Here is a 19,740-nt window from a genome sequence, read left to right as displayed (position 1 = left end):
GAACGCTGATTTCTAGCCCGGTCCGGTCCACAGGGATCATTTTGATCCCCATCTTCCTTCCCCACCCCACTCTGTGTCTCAATGCTTCCCCAGCCACTCCCGAAAAGTAACAACGACCTCCGGCGCTTATCATCTGGGAGATCCCAGCTGCTGCCACCCCACGGGAAGGAGCGCTCATCTCATCCGCTCCGATAACTCACTCCTTACAGCCGCGGGAGTTCTCTGGACGCTTAAAGGGGGAGCGGCTTGCATTTCTGGGCCCCAGCGGCCTGGGTTTGCCGGACTGGAGCCCTGTGCTGTTGGTGGGCATGCACTGGAGCTGTTGGGCCAGGGAACAATAAGTGACCATCGTTTGCGGATCAGAAAAGTCAAAGGCTGGCCTGATGAGCAGCCAACTCCTGGCTGATGGGGGCTTTAGGAAGAGGTTTCTCCTCCTACGGACAAAGTTACCCATAAATGCCTTCAACGGGGTTTCTTGCACAATAGCTGGCACAATACTGACAATACTGGTCTGATCCACTTCAATGTGGTCATTCCTAGGTACCCTACCATTGATCCCTGCCCCCTTACACATACTAATGCCATGGGTCATCAAAGGCACAACCCCCTAGCGCTGGAGCTAAAGGAGTAACTCCCTCAGCTGTCAGTAAGTAGCAGGCTGTTGTAGTCAGTAGAGGCAGCCACTAGAGGGAGACAGGAGCACACATAGTCAGCCCCCTGTCCCACTGATGGACTCTGCCAGCCCCAGCTCCCGTGGCATGTGTAGACGTGTTGGTGGGGCAAAGGGTTAAAACGCCCCCGACGGAGACGCAGTGGGAGCCGGCCTGTGGTACCTGGTGACCGGAGCTTGGTTTGGCTGGTGGAGCGGGACAAAGGCAAGCTCTGCCGGAACCGGTTCATCCTGTTGAATCCAATGGGCAGCTCGGCTTCAGACATGGTTTCTAGGGACTCGGCTGAGGCGAAGGAGAGTTTGGCTTGATCGGCCAGGGCGGGCTGGGAGCCCTGGGAGTGCCGTGAACTTCTTGTCTGGAACGGAAGAGACGAGCCGTCAGAGAACGCACTCCCCTACTCCCCCGGACTAGCTAGAGCTCACGGAGCGATGGGGTGCCCGGGGCAGGGTGTGCCATTCTACACCCCATGGGGCAACAGCGCCTCCTCTGAGACCCCAGGCAGCACTGGCGAGCCGTGGGCTAGGGCTGAGCCAAGGAGGCAGTGTCAGGGGGGTGCTTTGTTCTATGCCCCACGCTGAACCAGCCCAGGGCCGTGCTCCAGACTCTACACTCGACTTCAGTGCAAGGCCTCCCTGATCTCTTGTTTGAAGCATGTACGACCATCTGCTGCGTCCTTGGCGCTCTCTCTGCCCGCAGCGGGCAGTCTGCAGTCTCAAGCCTCCTTAGCAGCTCCTTCATTCTGACACCGTGTTACCAGGGGTCTTGAAAATCACCCAGCTACGTGTTCCGTCATTTACAGACAGTCCCTATGCACTCCAAGCTCCTCTGAGTCCTTCTATCGCCCCGGTTACAATCAAGACGGGAACGGCCGCCTGGCAACCGAACCGGGGCTTTGGAATAATTTTAGCAATTAAAGGAGGGTTGCCAGCCATAACGGCAAGGAACTGGCTCCCAGGAAGCTTAAATGCCCAGGTTATTCTGGAAGCAAAACAGCGGCCAGGGTTACGGCTGCATGAGCTGGGCGGACGTAATGGGATTGGGTTTACAGCACTAAAAGTTTAATACGCCAGGAGTCCAATTTCACAGCCAAACACATCCCCCCAGTCGAAAGGCTCAGCCTGCAGGCGGGGGCTTTCTGCACAAAACATCGGTAAACCCTGCATGCGGTGTGCATACATTTTTAATAGGAACAGAGCATACCAGGTACATGCATCGTATGAGGCAATGCGTTTTGCACCCCACACGGTCCCCAGGGAAAGAAACATACCCGCACCGGGAATACGCGGATCCCATTGGCACAAGGATCTGTATCGGGGCTGCTTTGGAGATGCACTGAGCACCGGCAGCTGAAGTCCGGAAATCAGCCCTGGGGTGAATATAGGGGAACGCTTTCCCGCAAATGTCCATACAGATTTTGGAATGAATTCCCATTGCTTATGGGTTCCCTTTCGATGGACATTATAGGATTTGAATTACAGCTGAGACCAGGGCCCCATTGTGCCAGGCGCTGCATAGACCCTAACTGAAATCAGGGGCCTGTTGTGCCAGGCGCTGTACATGCGCAGAGTCAGAGACAGTCCCCGCCCCAGAGAGTTTATGGACATCCAAAATGCGTGAGCACGTGACACGCCCCGATGAGTCTGTGTCAAAGCCAGGATTGGAACCCAGGAGTCCTGCTCCTATCGGCTCTGAAGACAGACACACGCCATGCTGCTGTGGTTGGCACCCACGGAGACGCCGGGACCTTGCCACGCGGCTCTGAGTCAGCATGGAAACCGGCTGGCTGGTGATCTCTGGTTTTAAACAGCAGACGCATCAAACACAGAGAGCAAACAGCTCCTGAGGTGTAGGAAAGGGGACGTAGAAAGCTCTATTTTAAGACCAACCCCCTCCATGTGAAATGATAACAGCCATAATCGTCATTTAAATTAGGCATTAATTGGAAACGTTAATTAATCCTGGGGCGTGAGGAAGTTTTATGGGTTGAAAACGTTCGCTCCGTAAATAACTGCCAGAAAATTGGCTGTAATTTACATTGAAACAAAGCAGTCCGCAAAATGGGTCTTTAAACTGTAAACGGTGAGGAAACGGTTTCTCACTTCGAAGGGCCTGATCCTGCTGGCTGGGAGCAGGATCGGAGCCAACGGGCTGGATCCAAAGCAGAGGGGAGCTAATGTGAGTCTTTCATATGGGCTTTGGACCTGGTCCCAAGAGAGGTACGCCGGGGACGGGGAGAGGGACGGGAGCTGGGCACGCGAGGATGGATTGTATCTGTGCCGCCATGTGGATTTTAGTGTGAGGGAGACATTTGGTACTCAGTGGGCAGCTGTATCTGGGCCAGGCCGGCTGCTGGGGCCACACTACGCCTTTCAGCACCTTACTGCACCGCGCCAGGGCTGGCGTTTGTGATCTGCTCACGAGCACACGTACACAGGATGAGATCCAATCTGTGACCGGGGTGGGAGGCCCAGGGCGACGGCGGGGGCTGAGATTCCCATCCATCTTCACGAGCAAGAGGGCGAATAACGCTCAAGAGGCCACGTCAGGAACAAGTTGTTGCTCCCCCGGCAGGTGGGCCATCCTTGCTCAGCTGGAGGGCTTACAAGCGGCTCTCGTCATTTCTCTCCAAACCAGATGAATCCACAAGACTTTCCTCCCCTTTTCTCCTGCCCCGCCCCGGTGCAGTCCTGGAGTGCATGGTAAAGTGCCTCCGCTCTCACTGAGTAGCATTTCACGCCCACGTCACGCCGGGGTACGCGATGCCACAAGACAGTGGAGAATCAGGCCTGTTTGGAGGCCAATTCTATTTCAGAAGCAAGCCAACCAGCCAGCTTTTCTAGCTAAGCCCGAAATACCACCACTACTACTGAGCTATGGAGGGTGTCCCAGTTATTAAGGTATGGACTGAGGAGATGGGGCTCACTCCCTGACTCTGCCACCAACTTCCTGTGTCTCCTTGGGCACTTCGAGCCAGGTCCTCTAAAGTAATTCAGCTCTTAACTCCCACTGGTTTCAACGGGAGTTAGGCCCCCAAGTGCCTTCTTTGGGGATCCAGACCTTAATCTCGGGATGTCTCCGTTTCCCATCTCTAAATGGGGGATAATGAGGCTCCATTTCTCCCACTTGGTCTGGCTTCCCTATTGAAATCGTAAGCTCTCTAGTGGCTCTCAACCTTTCCAGAGGACTGGCCCCCTTTCAGGAGTCTGATTTGTCTTGCGTACCCCCAAGTTTCACCTCACTTAAAAACGACTTGCTTACAAAATCAGCCGTAAAAATACAGACGTGTCACAGCCACTAGTACTGAAAAGTTGCGGACTTTCTCATTTTTACCATATAACTACAAAATAAATCGATTGGAATATAAATATTGTACTTACATTTCAGGGTATAGTATATAGAGCAGCATAAACAAGTCATTGTCTGTGTGACATTTTAGTTTGCACTGACTTTGCTAGTGCTTTTTATGTCGCCTGCTGTAAAACTAGGCAAATATCTAGATGAGTTGATGTACCCCCTGGAAGATCTCTGCGTACCCCCAGGGATACGTGGAGCCCGGGTTGAGAACCAATGCTCTAGTGCAGCGACTGTTTCTCTCGGTATATGTACAGCGCCTGGCACAATGGGGCCCTGATCTCAGCCGGGGTCTCCAAGCACTTGTTGATTCTCCTCCCTAGATGGTTCACGAAGGTGGGTGAGTTTGACTAGGGAGGAGAAAGGCTCTACCCAACTTGGGGGAAGCAGTTTTCTCCCACAGCTCCCCCTGCCAGGAGGGATCCGTCTCCTGTTACGATCCCCACCGGTGAGTCGCTTTATCCCCATCTTATAGGAGGCACCGAGAGGGGGAAGTAACCCACCCCCACGGGTCACACAGTGAGTCTTCGCCAGAGCTAGGCACAGAACCCTGCCTGTGCTGCCTCCTAGCCCACTAGGCCATACTGCCTCCTAGAGCCACCTGTTCCGGCCCAAACCAAACACCTCTGGTAACGCAGAGTTAAGGTTGCCTGGAGGCATCTTGCGCCCGTCCAGAACACTCACACAGAGTGAAGGTACCCGCCCACACAACCTTAACTCTGCCCCCTGGAGTGGGCAATAGGCACTGGGAATGATTTGCCTGCGCGCCAGCTACACTGACTGTGCTCGGTGTCGCTGTATTGACTGTTGTTTTCCAGCAGCACGTCCCTTTCTCTCTCTCTCTTTCTGCCCCTTGGCCCCCCGCTCTCCCAGCCATTGCTTTCCACTCCAAGCCCCTCTCCGCTCCTTCCCTGCCCCTCGGTGCTCCCGGACTCCCCTAAAGTGAACCCAAGCCCGGGCCGAAGTGTCACACCTGCAAGGCTCTGGAAGGCTTTAAAGGGAGGGACAACGGGTTTGCACGCGCCCAAGCCAACTTCCCTCCCCACCCGCTTATTTTGTCTGGAGAAGAAAATAAAAATAGATTGAACCAAGGGGGGGGAAATATGTCTCTGGCGCTCTATCTGCATGACAATACAGGCCTCGTTAGCAGAGTGATTGCTGTTGCCATGCTAGCATCTGCGTTGCTAAGGGTTTTAGTGTGGGAGCCGCTCAGGGTGTCTGGTGAGCCTAACATGCTTTCAAAATCGGTCCAGAGAGTTCGGTGGGGAGGCATCAGTTGATTTGAGGGGTGGGGGTTCACAAGCAAGGTGTGGTACATCCAGCTGTTCCGGGGGAGTTGATTTCCCACAGCTGCCCAGGTTTCAATTGACCTGGAGTAATTAACCCCATCCAAAGAGGCTAATTACAGCATCTGTTTAAAAAAAAAATGAAGTAGCTTGAAAATTAATTGATTTCCGGGCCAGAAGGGGCTATTTTGATCATCTAGTCTAACCTCCTGCCTAGCACAGGCCACGGGATTTCATGTAGCCCAATCTAGGACCCGATGACATCATGCTGGGGCGATGACATCACAGCTAGACGACAAAACACGACACTCCCAACCTCTCTCGGGACAGGTCACCTCTACGGCTGCCTTTACTCCACTCGTACCTTATCCGCACAGCCGGGAGACTGATGCCAGACCAACGACGCTCCCAGGAGCGGGCCCTTGCGGGGAAGTTACCGAGATGGGCCTGGGGCAGCCCGGCTGCGGCTCCTTGCTTTGACAGCCTCGCAGAACCCCCGGGCAGGGTTATTACTGTCACTTGGGTGGGGGGAGGGGACAACGAGGTGTAAAGACGAAGTGACTTGCCCTGGGTCACACAAGGAGCCTGTGGCAGAGCCAGGCTTGAGCCCCGATCTCCTGGATCCCAGCCTGGTGCCTTAACCACAGCCCGGTAGTGGAGTCAGGTTTTGCAGCCAGCGGGGTGATGGGTCACTGGTGGTGCCTCCCGATTAGGTGGGTCCAGCCCGCCCCCTCCTCACCCCACCAAGGGGGCATCAACCATCCGCGGTAGCACCCTCCACCCCGGTCCGCAGCCCTAATCCCAGCCCAGTGTGAAGGGGAGGAGGGTAGGCCCGGCTGCGCAGGGCAGGAGCAGTCCCAGGTGAGTGCGGTGTGAGCTCACTATCCAGCCCCGTATGAAAGGTGCTATGCACACACCTAAAGATCGCCGGGGGAGGGGGGCAGTCTCACCCCCCGGACCCCTATTAGCCCCACCTCTTGCCCATCCTTCCTGTCTGGCAGCCGCGTTAGCTTTCCACCCCCAACGAGGCCCTTTGCTTAGCTCAGTCCGGACAGGGGCCGGGGTGTTATCCATTCGCTCCCTGCACTGCAGGACCTCTGGATCCACGATCAGTCTGCACCCACAGCACTTCCCCGTGGGCAGGGCCAGCGGCCGGCTGGGCTGCACCGCCCGGGGCGGGCGCAGGAGGACCCTGCTAGGAGCTCTCCTTTCCAAGAGGCGGACACACCGCGGCATCTCCCACTCAAGAGCGAGGGCAGGAGCCGAGCCGCCTGCGGGAACCAGCCGGGCAAGCCGTGGGATCCGGCAGGGGGAGCGCGTCGATCCCACACCAGGGATATACAGAGAGGAGGCTGGCAGCCAGTCTCCAGGGAGAGGAGGAGTTGAAAAAGGAAGGTGAGTTTTGATTTTACAGATAGTGATGCAGCTCTGTCCTTGACCTCCCCTTCACTCAGAGGGAATGGCTGTTTATTACTCTGCCTTGTTAATGACTTACCCTGCCAGGCAATAATCGATCAAAGAACAGCCCCACATACGCCCTGGCTTCCACCCCTGCCGCCAGCTGATGCAAAGATTCCGAAGCAACCCGACAGCCACAGCGACCCTGTGATCTCCCCCGCCCCCAGCTACAACCCTGTCGTATCTTCTTGGGTCACAGGCCCTAGCTGCCTTCCCGAGCCCATGGCCCATCCAGGCCTGCAGCGTGATTCTGCCCCCGCTGGAGCCAATGGCTCTTATACAGATGGCTGGGCGCAGGATTTGGGGGCTTGCTGTGACCTGATCCCCTGAGGCAGCTGCAGTCATCGTGTGGATGCTGCCAGGGTCTGCTGCTGCCTACCCGCCCCCTTCCCCAATTTGCCAGAGACCTTGGCCCCTGTGGTAATGAGCTGTCCGCTCCCAGATGCCACCGCCCCGCGCGCCCGCTCCTCAGCATGGTTTGGCACCGTGGTTAAGCTGCCGTCTAAAAAGATGGAGCCACGTTATCACTGGGGGCTTGATTGTGCCCCCAGTGAAATTAACAGCAAAGCTCCCATCTACAGGGCCGGATCGGGCCCTGGACGGGTTGTAACCGAGACTTGTCAGAGCGAGCGTGGGACTCTCCGGGAGCGTGCGTAAGAGCAGCACAGAGCTGTCACAGGGGAGCAGCTCGCTCTGTAAACAGCCGACTTCCGCCAGGGTGCTACCCTCCGGAGCAGCGGGGGAGATGGGTGCCAGTCATTTGGGGCAGCACACAAAGCTCCCTCGGGGAACGGAGCTGATCCCCCAGAACCCGGCCCCTGGCCCTCAGCAGGACAGCGCTGACTCGCTGGGGGCGGGAAGGAGAACAAGTCACAGCACCCCCAGAGAACGGGGCCATTCCAGGCACTATTCCGCAGGGCTGATCTACCTCGGGGGATCCGTGCAGGGGGGCGATATATACTGGGAGCAGAAGCTTTCACGTTGGAAACACGATACACTGCAGCAGAGGGAGTGTGGCCTAGTGGATCGAACACTGGACTGGGACTCAGGAGCCTGAGGCTTTCTTCCCATCTCTGCCGGGCGACCTTAGGCAAATCACTGCACCGTCCGGTGCCTCAGTTTCCCCACCTGCAAAGTGCTTTGAGATCTATCGCCGGTGAGCCCAGAAGGGGCCATTATGCCCATTTGGTCTGATGCAGGCCAGAGGCCCTCCCTTGGCGAGTCCTGCTTCAAGCCCGCGCCTGACAACGAGCGCCACGTAAAAGCGTGACACGATTATTACAGTGCTTCTCTATCACGTGTGATCCCAGAGCGGTGAGACAGGAAAGGGTCGCCTGTCAAGTGCTGAACATGGTGTAATGATCATCGCACCCTTCTATTTGTCAAGCGCCTTTCCTCCCAAAGGCGAGGGAAAAGCTTATCTACCTGCCTAGCACATTTCAAAGCCGCCTCTGGCCGTGCTACCAGAGCCGTGTGGTTATTTATCCTTAGGTGCCAGTCACTTCGCCGGCTGGCCACGGCGGCTCCTGCACCCTAGGCTGTGATTCAGGGTGCGGAGTGAACTGCGGGGGGGGGGGGGGGGGGAAATGTCGGCTGAGAGAATTCAATTCCCCGCGCGGAAATCAGGACACTAGGTGCACCAAAAAGTGCCGTGGGAGTTTGGGATGAAATTCACCCCCGTGCACAAGGCTTGGGCGTCAGTTACCTCCCGCTGCAGAGCTGAAGAGGTAAGTGGGATTTAAATGGCCGCAGGCTGGGGGGCAGGTTTTCAAGGGCTCAGCAGCCCCAGATTTGTAAAGCAACTGAAATCAATGGGAGTCAGGAACCTAAACACCTGTGAACACCCCGGCCTCCCTGCAGCTCCCCCAGGACAGTTTCAGCAGCCGACCTGAGTCCTTCAGAGAGTCCAGACTCACTTGCGGGTGCTGATCCCGTCTGCGAGCCAGCCCCTGGGACGGCAAGTGGTCCAGTACTTGGCTTTCTGTCCCAGTGACCTGCAGGGAGCTGACCCGTGCATTCCACCCAGGGCTAATAGGTCCCACTGCGTCCCCCTGGCGAAGGGGTGGTGGGCGCGGCTCTGCATTTGCGCTGAGGGCGTGTTATGCCCCAGCAATGATGTACCGTGAGTGACAGAGTCCGGGGATGGCGGGGGCCGCTGCGGAGTTTTTAATTCAAGAGCCCTGTACGGAAAGCAAAGGAGGCAGCGTCTTGCCTTGCCAGAGACAGGGCTGACCAGGCTTCGAACTGTGACCTCATGGGAATGGGAATAGCCATCTGATTAACCCCTTGCAAACCGGGGCGCTGGCACTGCCTGGCACCCCACTGCCACGACAGAAGTGGCATGTCCTTCTGCGTTTGAGAAGCATCTAGCTAAAGAGCGGACAAGGAAGGGCAGGGCATGGAATTGCCTCTAAGCAAAAAAATGGCCTGTTTGGTCAAGGCCACCGGTCAGCTGCTGTTGGGGAGGGTCTGACGCCAGCAGGCTGCGCAGAGCAGAAACCCAAGCAGCGATTAGCCTTCCGGAGGGCAGCGCTGCCGGGCAGGGGATCTCTGGCGGAGGCACCAAGGTCAGGGAGATGATTGCCTGTGACGGCAGAGAAAACACACCCGCCGGCTCCTCAGTCCTCCCCCAGCAAGGAGTCAGGACTGACCCAGCGTCCGCCGGGCCCCCGGGGCTGCAGGGTGGGTGCGGAAAGGCAGGCGGGAAGGAGAGAGAGAGAGGAAGTGCGTGCCAGGGCGGCTGTGAAGGGAAACAAGAGGAAAGAGGTCCTGAAGCCAGGAAGGCAGCAAGGGCAGCAGGATGAATCCACCCCGGTGAGCTGAGGGTGGGAACCCGGAAAAGAGAGGCCAAGGCAGGGCACGAAAGGGGAGCTGTGGCCAGCCAGGGCTGACCCCTGCTGTGCTGTCTGGGAGAGGCGAATGGGGAGCCAGCCCAGCGCTTTCCCCCCTGCAGTCTGACCCCCCAAAAGGGAGGAATGGCCATTTCCCAGCCTGCTCCTCCTTGGCCAGCAGATCTCACAGCTGCTCCAGCCAGGCCGGATTTCCCTGGAGCGACGGCCCCAGAGGGAGGCGGACAGATGGGCTGAGACGTGCAGGGCCACGGAGCGGCCTGGTGTGCCTGGCCCTGGTGTCGCCCGCGTGTCCCCGGCTTGGATGTTCCCCTTGGGGTGGCAGGGAGTCAGTCACTGCACAAAGATCCACCAGGCGCTGGGTGGACAGACGGACAAGAGTCCCGCCCCACAGCCTGCAGCTGCTGACCAATGACCTTGCTTTGCGGTTCATTGGAGGAGCAGGAGTGGGGCATGCGCACGACTGCCCCTTGCACTTGGAGCCGTCAACCGCCGCGGCAGATGCAGCACAGTTGAGGGCGACTCCCAGGCCCCCTCGCTCCCATCTCTGACCCCACGCTGGGCACCAGAAGCTGCAAGGCCGGGATAATGGATGGGGAGCAAAATACAACTCGCTCATCTACTGTCACCCCTGGCCCAGACCCCTGGTCCCTCTCTTTCCAATCTCCAGGCTGTCAGAGAAGGGGGAACAAGGGGCTCTAAGAGCTGCCCATCGCCCAAGGATATCAAAGCACTCTGAAATTAAACAGGTGTTCTCCCCATTTTACAGAAAGGGAAACTGAGGCATATGGCGAGATGAAGTAACCCTGTCTCCCAGAGCGAGAAGAACCAGCTACTTCAGAGGAAGGGGTAAGAAGCCCACAGTGGGCAGCGGTGGGATAATCTGCCCCTTACACAGGCCTCCTTCTGACCCTAACAGAGATTGGCTCAAGCCCCGAAGCATGAGCTTTAATATCTTCTTTCTGCATTAACTATCGTAACTCCGCATATGCCGGTTATCCACGCCCTCTTGGAACCTTGCTACATTCTTGGCCTCAACTGCATCCTGTGGCAGTGAGTTCCGCAGTCTAACCACACAGGGGAATTTTCTTGGAAGTTGGCATTAGAAGGTGGACATCAGGAAACAGGGGGGCCCCATGCTACTCCTTGTAATCCAAGGGTGTGTGGTCTGTACAGAGAATGCACAAGCTCCATCTGGGTTAGGTACACACTATCTGAACACACTCACTACACCCCTGCGAGGAACAGAGATATCATCATCTTCATCTTCCAGGTGGGGAACTGAGGCTCAGAGAGACTAAATGACTCACCCAAGGCTGCACATGAAGTCTGTGGCAGAGTAGGGCCTTGCTCCTGGGTCTTCAAAGTTTCCAGGGGTCACTCTAACCACTGGACCCACCTTCCTCTCCAGGTTCAACTCACTTACTGGGAGCCGGGGGTAGGAGAGCAGCAGGAGGGCTTGTCTACACTTGGAAATTTACCAGGATAAAATAATGATTCTAGAAATAGCTAGTTCGGGAAATTTCCAAAGGTAGAGAAGTCCTTGGCTGTTCCTCTCCCAGGGAAACTAGTTAACAAAGGGCCTGTGTAATACACCGGCAATGCTCTCCCCCACACACCTGGCCTTTGGAGGGTGGGGAGAGAGACAGAATTCTCCCACCGCTGGTCTCCTGCAGCCCGCTGGCTTTGCCGCTGTTTAAGCCTCTTATGCAACGGGGGAGGGGGCCGCTTTTGTCTTTTTTTCTTCCCAGAGTTAAAAAAAAAAGATACAATTAAGCAATTCGCGTAGCTTCCAAAACCTCCAACAATTCTCTACTGTCTGCTAAGAAACAACTTCATTCTATCTGCCTGGCTAGATAAGAATGCCTCTCTCCTCCTTCATCCCCCCCCCTTTTCCTACCCCCCAGCCCTACTCCCCTCTCTGTCACGGCTGATATAGCCCTTGCCAGCTTTGTTGTGTTAAACAGGCCGTGCTGGAGGAACGGAGACAGGCCCCCAAACGGGCAGAGGAGACGTGTGGGGGGGGAGGCTGTGAGTTCGGGGGGATAAATGGGGGTGGGTAGGGCGTGGGATTGTCCCGCCAGCTCAAGCGATGGGGCGGGGGGCATAGAGGGACACAGATCATCAGCCACACGGCTTCGGTATTGTCTCCTCGCCCACTTTTGACGCCCCAGAAGTAGCCCAGATCCAGGACACTCGGAAGCGCACCTGGCCCCAAACCCAGCCAAGCCGAAGGCCAGGCCCCGAAGAGCTTGACGCGCCCCCGTGAGTCAGAAAAACAGAGGACTTGGGGCGACAGGTGCAGGGAGGCGCGGAGGCATCGTCACCCTACATGGCTGCAGAAGGGTTGGGAGGGAAGCTGCTCCGTGCGTGAGGGGCAGCATCGGGCTGGGGATCGGGGGAGGATGCGGGCAGCAGTGAGGCAGTTTAGAGGTTGATGGGGAGGACAATGGAGCCAGCGGCTGATGCGGGAGAGAGGGAGGGTAGCGGAGGGGCTGGAGCAGGGGATGGGGAGCGACAGGTTGAGCAGAGCTAGAAGGCTCTGAGCTCCCCCCAAAGCCAGGCACACGAGGCTGGCGAGTCCCAGGCCGAGTGCCACGCCAGGGTCCCACCCTCACTGCCACGCGCACACAGAGACCCTGCCCGGCCAGCCCACCCCCAGCACTGCACTAAGGGGGTCTGCGCGAGCCCCACGGCTGGCTGCCAGCGCCGCTGGGTTTGCTTTCCCTTTTGGTTCCAAGCTGCCTGCTCACGGTTAATCCATTCTAGCCAATCTCGCTCCAGCCTGGTCCTGCAGGGCGAATGGGAGAGGCACGCGCACTGGGGGCAGATGCCCACCCTGCAAAGCAATGCGGGACTGCCCTTCGGCACACCCCCAGGGTCGGGGCATTCCCCGCTCCTCCCCTCCGCCCCCCACCCAGGCTGTCCCAATTCCGGCTCCATTGGCAATGGCTGTGCCTGCCGAACAGGGACCCACCCCGGGCTCGGGACCCAGCACAACAGGCACCTCTCCGAGCGGCCACCTCGTCCTCCACAACCTGAGTTTTCATTTACCCCCGAACGTCAGTCTCTAGCTGGCATGTTCGCAAAGGAAACGCTCAGCAAGGTGACCCGAGCGGGACCGCGTGGAGCCTGCCGAGAACCTGGGCCAAGAGCTCGGGGAGAGGCCGACACCCTGTTCGTCCCAGCGAGGGGTTAACCGGGCTGCCCCAAGATCCTACTATCATCAACGTCAACAGTGCTAACGACTGCACGGTAGGACAGGAGACAGACGGTCCCAGAGCAGCACAAGCTGCTGGTTGGGATGGTACCATTCGGTGCCAGGCATGCATGGTCTCTGGGAGGTCCCATTGCTTCGGTGTTTCCGTGCACTTCCCAACTGCAGGCAGCAAGGCCAGTGCTCCGAACAGAGCCAGAGAGATGGAGCAAAAGGATCAGCACAGGTGAAACAGTGACGCCTGCACTCCAGACCTCGCCTCCGATGAGCCTGTCCTAATCCCTGGCTCTCCAGGTGCAGAGGCTAAGGACAGTTTTGGGGGCACCCAGTAGCTATAGAGCAGTCTGTCCTGGAGAACCAGTTTTTGCTGGACGTTGGGGGGGATCCCCCCAGATTCCCCCCCCCACACACACACACACGTACTGCGTCCACTTGTATTTCAGAGCTGTTGAGAATTAAATTATCAATGAAAGGAAAACTAAGCAGGGCGAAAAAACCTCCCTTTACACACACCCCCATATGTTGGTTCCAAATCTCAGCCCCCATCTTTCCCCAGCCCAGCCGGTCACAGCAGAGTCACTGGGATCCCAGCCCCCCCATGGTTAGCCCCAAGAGTCCCCCCACCCCAAAGCAGTGAGGGGCAACACAGACCTGACCCTGCATCCGGAACAGACGAGCCCTTTTCATGTGGATGCTGCTGTACCCGGGCTGCTCGGGGGTAAGACCCCACCGGCGTCAGGCAAAGCCCCCGAGCCGGATCCAGTGGCTGGCCCTGGTCCAAACAGCAGGGAGATGGGAGAGCAGCTGCTGCGGAGGGCTGGGACTCGCAGCACTGGAGTGGCCCGTCCCCAAACTCCCCTTTTCATGCTCCATTCGGTCACATTTTGCAGAGATAATGGCCTGGAATGCGTTCAAGACAGCTGGGCTGGCAATAAATCGCCCCTGCGTGGACGGATGGAGCCCTTTCAGGAGTCCAGCCAGCCACTCTGCTCCATCAGCCGCTGCCCAGCGAACGGATCTAGCTTTGGGACTATTTGTGTCTCCACTGCTGGGGTCCGGACGGAGGCAGCAGCCCACGAAAACGGGCTCTGCTTCGTCCATGCTTTGCAGGCCCCGCCAGGCCCCACGGCGCAACCAGTTATTTCCCGAGCAGATAAAAACACTTTCCGGCTCCTGGTTCAGACACTGAGCTGGATTAACTCCCCATAATCCCCTTCCCGTCAGCAAAGCCAGCATCTGACTGTGCCCCCCGCACCCATCTGGTGAGGCTCTGAGCGTCCTCAGCCCTGCAAGGAGACCCAGGAGCTCAGCATCCCTGGAGGATTGGGCCCTTCTAGACATGAAGAGAACAGACCTGTCTCCAGCTCTGCTCCTCTCTCCACGGCCTCGGAGAAGAGATCTGGCTGGAAGCTCAATACATGGCTAAACCTCAAGGGAGGGGCCTGTGGCCTAGCACCTAGCCTCCCAGAAGCCACCGATCCCGGCACATTACCCAGGGAGGGGTGTTGGGTGGTCCAGTGACTAGGAGTGCGATGCAGGAGGCCTGCCTTCTGCTCTGAGCTCTGCCACTTACCTGGGCAAGTTTGTGCTGCTGTTGCCTCTGCCGGCAAGCTCTTTGGGAGAGGGTGTGTGTCTGTACAGCACCTTGATCTCGGTTGGGATCAGGTGCCACTGGACCACTAATAACGTTTACAGCCTGGTCTCGCGCTCAGCACGTCAGACATAGGAGTTCAAACGAAGAAGGAGCAGACACTGTCCCAAATCCATCTTTGCTCTCTTCGAGCCAGATCACCTGCCCCACTTTGATCGGGTAATCAAACGCCCCCTGGCTCCCCCTCCGCCGTTGAAATCCCTTGCTCCGTTCTCCCAGTGGCCTGGCCCAGGGGAGTTTTCCTCTCTTGCGTCCCGAAGCAGATCAGGCAGCATTCTGCTCATGCCATGAGGTGCCCAAGGAGCAAAATGATCCTATTAACCACAGGAAAGGAGCCGGAGCGGGAGGGGAAGGATGGCCCGATGGCCAGGGCACCCGCCTGGCTCTCAGGAGATTCTGGGTTTTGTTCCCTGCTCTGCCCCAGACTTGGTGGGTAAACTTGGGCTAGTGACTAAAGCCTGGTCTACACGTAAAGTTTAGACTGATGTAGCTACATCCCCCTGAGGGGTGACCAATCCACCCCCCTGACCGGCACAGCTAAGCCGACCTAACCCCCAGCGGAGACGCGGCTCGGTCGATGGACAAACGGTACCGCTGCTCAGGGAAGTGGAATTCCTACAGCAAAGGAAAACCCCTTCTGCTGCTGCACGCTGCATCTACACTGCAGGGTTATTGCCAGAGTCCCCGAAGCATTGGCAAGCCTGCAGCCTCTCCGTACCTCAGTTCCCCACCTGTCCAATGGGGACACACCCCAGCCCTGCCTCCCAAGGAGGTTGTGAGGGCAAATAATAGATCAACGATTGTGAGGGGCTCCATATAATTCCCTTAGCTAAACAGGTACGTTCCAGCCATCTCCAACACTAAGTGTCATTCCCATTGGTAACACAAGGATGGTAACGCTGCACCAACCTCCCCATGGCTGCCTGGAACGTCACGGAGGGCACTTGAATCCTCCTGCACTAAAAGCACAGACCCTCAACCCGCTTGAGCAGGAGGAGACTCTCCAGGAGCAGCTTGGAGACTATGACACACAGCTGTGCCGTTCTGACACCATTCTGCAGAGGGCAGCGTGGCCCTTACGCTCCAGCTGGTTTGGGGCATGCACACGGGAGCTGGCAGGATTAGTTGGTCAATATTTGCAAACCATTTTAAGGAGGGAAAGAGCTGAATGTTAATATCCACGCGCCCACGGCCAGGTCTTTTATTTCCGCCCAGCTTGTATATTTTTCCTAGTTACGTGGCATTTTAAGCAGGATTTCAGAGTACAAAGGGGATGGAAAAAACAGCTGCCCTCGACACCTGGAAAAGCCATTACACTGACCCCCCCCCCCCCAGCTGTGAATTCCCCGCTGCTCCTGCCGGATTGCCCCAGCCAAAGCAGGCCAGAGGCGATTCGGTTTCATCCATTTGAAAAAGATATTGACCTGGTGTGAAATCTCTCTCCCAGAGACATCCTCTCCCCCATGGGTATCTTTGAAGGCAGGGCCACGCAGAATGCGGAGAATGCAAAGGGATGGGAGTGACGGGGCTGGGAGATCTCGGCACAGCTGGGACGCAGCCTGAACAAACCTGGTTATTTATCGCCTATTTCCCGAAGAGGAGATTGGAGAGCCCTGGAGGCTGATGCTGGGCACAGCAGCCTTTCAGCTCTAGGCTGGCAGCTTGAGCCCAGCTAGGATCCACAGTGAAGAAAGTTGTCAGTAGAGGTGGTTTAAAAAAAAAAACAAAAAAAAAAACAGGAGGAAATCCACCCTTTGAATCGAAATTAAAATTTCAAGCAACCCCTAGAGCTGGTTGCAAATAAAGGGGAAGGGGGGAGGACTCACAAATATTTTGCCCCAAAATGTTTCCTCTCTTGCATTTTTTTTCTCTCCTTCCTCATCGAAATGTCACAGGAAACCTCCCGCCCAGTCCAAGGTGCTGCTGTCTGTTTGGGTAACTGTGTGCAATGACTCGGGGGTCCAGGTCTTGGCAAAGTGGTATCCATATCCCAGGCACGGCCACGAAGGGCTCCGTTTCCAGGGCCCCACCCTCCCCAGCATTTCGCATTTGCTATGAAGCTGCCGATGCCGCTCACCTCCGACGGGCTCGTGATCCCCGCCTGCATCCCCCACTCTCTCCCCTGCGGCCTCTCCCCTAAACAGCTGCAAAGCCACCTTGTGGGCCTTCTTCAAATCCCTCCTCAAAACTCTCCTTTACTGCGACACCTCCCCAAACACTGCCCACCGGCAGGGCTGCTGGTGTGGAGCGAGCACTGCCTGCCACGCTCACCAGTCTGGTCTCACTGTTTCCTTGCACTCGTCTGTCTGTCTCCATCTGTTGTCTCGGGCTTAGATTGTTGGGTTTCTGGAGCAGGAGCTGGCTTTTTATTGTGCATTTATACAGCGCCTAGCACTATGAGGCCCAGGTCCATGACTGAGCGCCTAGGTGCTACCATAATACATCTAATAGCAATACAAATGTACAGCGCCTAGCACCATGAGGTCTGGGTCCATGACTGAGCGCCTAGGTGCTACCGTAATACATCTAATAATAATATATGGAGATATACCTATCTCATGGAACTGGAAGGGACCCTGAAAGGTCATCAAGTCCAGCCCCCTGCCTTCACTAGCAGGACCAAGTACTGATTTTGCCCCAGATCCCTAGGTGGCCCCCCTCAAGGATTGAACTCACAACCCTGGGTTTAGCAGGCCAATGCTCAAACTACTGAGTTATCCCTCCCCCCAATAGCAATACAAATGTACAGCGCCTAGCACCATGAGGTCCGGGTCCATGACTGAGCATTTAGTTGCTACCATAATACATCTAATAGCAATAAAAATGTGCAGGGATTAGCACAATGGGGTCCAGGTCTGTGACTATATTGTAAAACAACTAATACCCTTATTCCCATTTTACAGATGGAAAACCGAGGCCCAGATTCCCCAAGGTGACCAATGGGGGTTAGGTGCCTAAATACCTTTAAGGATCTGGGCCTAAGCAACCTGCCAAGATCTCACAGAGTTGATAGCAAAGCAGGGACTTAAAGCCAGGTCAGCCAAGTCCTAGGCCCTACAACGCGCACACACACTCCCACAATAAGCCTGGCCCAGGGAGCCACCCCTCACCACCAGGCACTGGTGCCGGGGGCCCCGCTGCGAAGGAACAGCAGAACGGCAGCGGGCACATCGAGGCCAGAGCCTCACACATGGCACGGGGTTCGTTCACTTCTGACAAACACCATTTTGTTCTCCGTTATTGACGCGCTTCGATAGCACACCAACGCAGCGCGCGATCGGGTGTTTTGGGAGAGGAGCGGTAACGGGAGATCTCACAACAGGGCTGGCTCTGCTATGCTAGTAGGTCTTTTGCCGGGAAGCAGGGGGGAGAGAGAGAGAGAGAGAGAGAGAGAGAGTGTGTGTGTGTGTGTGTGTGTGTGTCATATGCCTCAGCCACAGGATTTAGGAGCACAAGTCTCATTGACTTGCCCTGGACCGTGTGCTCCTAAATCCTGTTGGTGCATTCAAAAAGCTCCTGTGAGCATTAGGGAAGCGAGAGGCAGACAGTATATAGCAAAGGCCCGGCAGATATTAGGAGGAGAAAGGGACAATCCCAGCCCACAGCCCTGTTTTACCAGCACAGAGTGACGGATACTGGGACCCAGGACGCCTTTTGCACACAGTCCACTCACACCCGTCATGGCCTCTGTGGCTCTCCATGTCCCCCAGACTCTTCGCTAGAAGGCTCCCTATGAAATAAGACAGCTACCTCCTGCCCCAGCGTCCTATCACAGTCCAGTGCTCTGGGATAGAGATGGGGCCAGACACCAACAATGCTCATGGGAAAAGCCTCCGAGCCTTCAGCAGAGAAAGGCGGGTGGGGAGGTGGAAATCGGAAAACCGTTTCCAATTTTTGCAGCTATGGGGAGCTGTTTTGCGACAATGCCGTGCAGCAGCGCAGTCTAACCTGACAATACTGAGCAGGGAGGCAGTGCTTAGTGGGGAGGCAGCGCAGTGTTGCAGAGCACCGTGTCACTGCAGCACAGTGCAGTGCGCCAGTGCAGTGTAGCAAGCACTGCAGGTGTGTCAGTGCAATGGAGTGGGGCAGTGCAGAGTAGCAGAGCATGGTGGCACTGCAATACAGTGCAGTGCGATGGAGCAGAGAGCACTGTGGTGTGGCAGTGCAGTCGTATACTATAGCATGGCAGTGTGGTGGTGCTCTGCGATGTGGCAGTGCAGTGCAGCAGAGCCCGATGGCATTGCAGTGCAGTAGTACCCTTTGGTGGGCCAGTGCACGAATACACCGAGGTGTGGCAGTGCAGCACAGCTGCACACCATGGTGTAGTGGTGCAGTGTGGCATATCAGTGCAATAGTACACTGTGGCAGTACAGGACAGTGGAGCAATGCACCAAGGGGTGGCAGTGCAGCACAGCAATGCAGTGTAGCTGTGCAGTGAGACACTGCAATGATGGGGATCTACCACGTGTTCCTTTTATAATACTCAAAATCCCCTGCCCACTAGTTCTGACGGCGGCTTCTAAGGGAATACAGTTCCCTGGCTTTCGTCCAGCTTTCAAAACCAAACGTCCCTCCTAGACAGCAGCGCCTGCCCGGGACCAGGGTGGGGATGTCGCCCCGTATGCACACCCCCTCCTTTGGGCTGGGATCTGCAGCTCACGTTTTGTCCTGGAAACGCCCCCTCCAGAAGGGAAGCCAAGGACCAGAGGCTTAAGCACCAGATGTGCCATCTCATTACTCAGCTCCCTGCCTCTGCTCAAACACTGACGTCAGGACACATCTGGAGAGGGGACATCTGAGTTCTCGAGCCATTTACTGCAGGTGCGACCCTCCCCCCTCATGTCCCAGAGCTGGAGAGTCATCCCCCGGGCGAGGCCGGCAATTGAGAAGAGAACCTGGTGGTCTAAACCTCCCTGCGCCTTTATGCAGTGTGCTTTGTGCCAGCTACTCCCACACCAGAGGTGGCCGCATTTCAGTGGGAGTAGCCGCATACACAGTATCATAAACGAGCCACTGTGGCCCAGAGCCTCAAAAGTATTTAGGCTCTTAACTTTGGAAGTTGGGAGCATAAATACCTTTGAGATCGGGGTTGGTATACACACACACACACACACTGCCCTGTAGTGGCTGGAATCGGAACCTCTCCATGGTGTGTCATGGACCCTATACTGCTAACAGAAATTCTCCTTTAGCTCAAGTGCTAGGTGGGGGCTGGGCATTTGGAGCTGCAGGACCTGAGTTCTACCCCTATTGCCTG

At 56.6% G+C, this 19,740-nt stretch overlaps 1 protein-coding gene across 1 annotated transcript in view; it reads right to left on the bottom strand.

The window, feature by feature from the left end:
* The window catches only part of SRCIN1 (SRC kinase signaling inhibitor 1), a 157,306-nt gene that overhangs the window by 34,523 nt on the left and 103,043 nt on the right, over positions 1-19,740 (bottom strand). Inside the window, exon 4 of the mRNA XM_065422641.1 lies at positions 834-1,026. Within this exon, the coding sequence (XP_065278713.1) occupies positions 834-1,026 (193 nt within the window). The remainder of the gene's footprint in view (positions 1-833; positions 1,027-19,740) is intronic.

This window comes from Emys orbicularis, chromosome 25 (assembly GCF_028017835.1).
Source record: "Emys orbicularis isolate rEmyOrb1 chromosome 25, rEmyOrb1.hap1, whole genome shotgun sequence".
NCBI lineage: Eukaryota > Metazoa > Chordata > Testudines > Emydidae > Emys > Emys orbicularis.
Note: the sequence above shows the minus strand (reverse complement) of the source record. Positions and strands in the feature narration are given on the sequence as shown.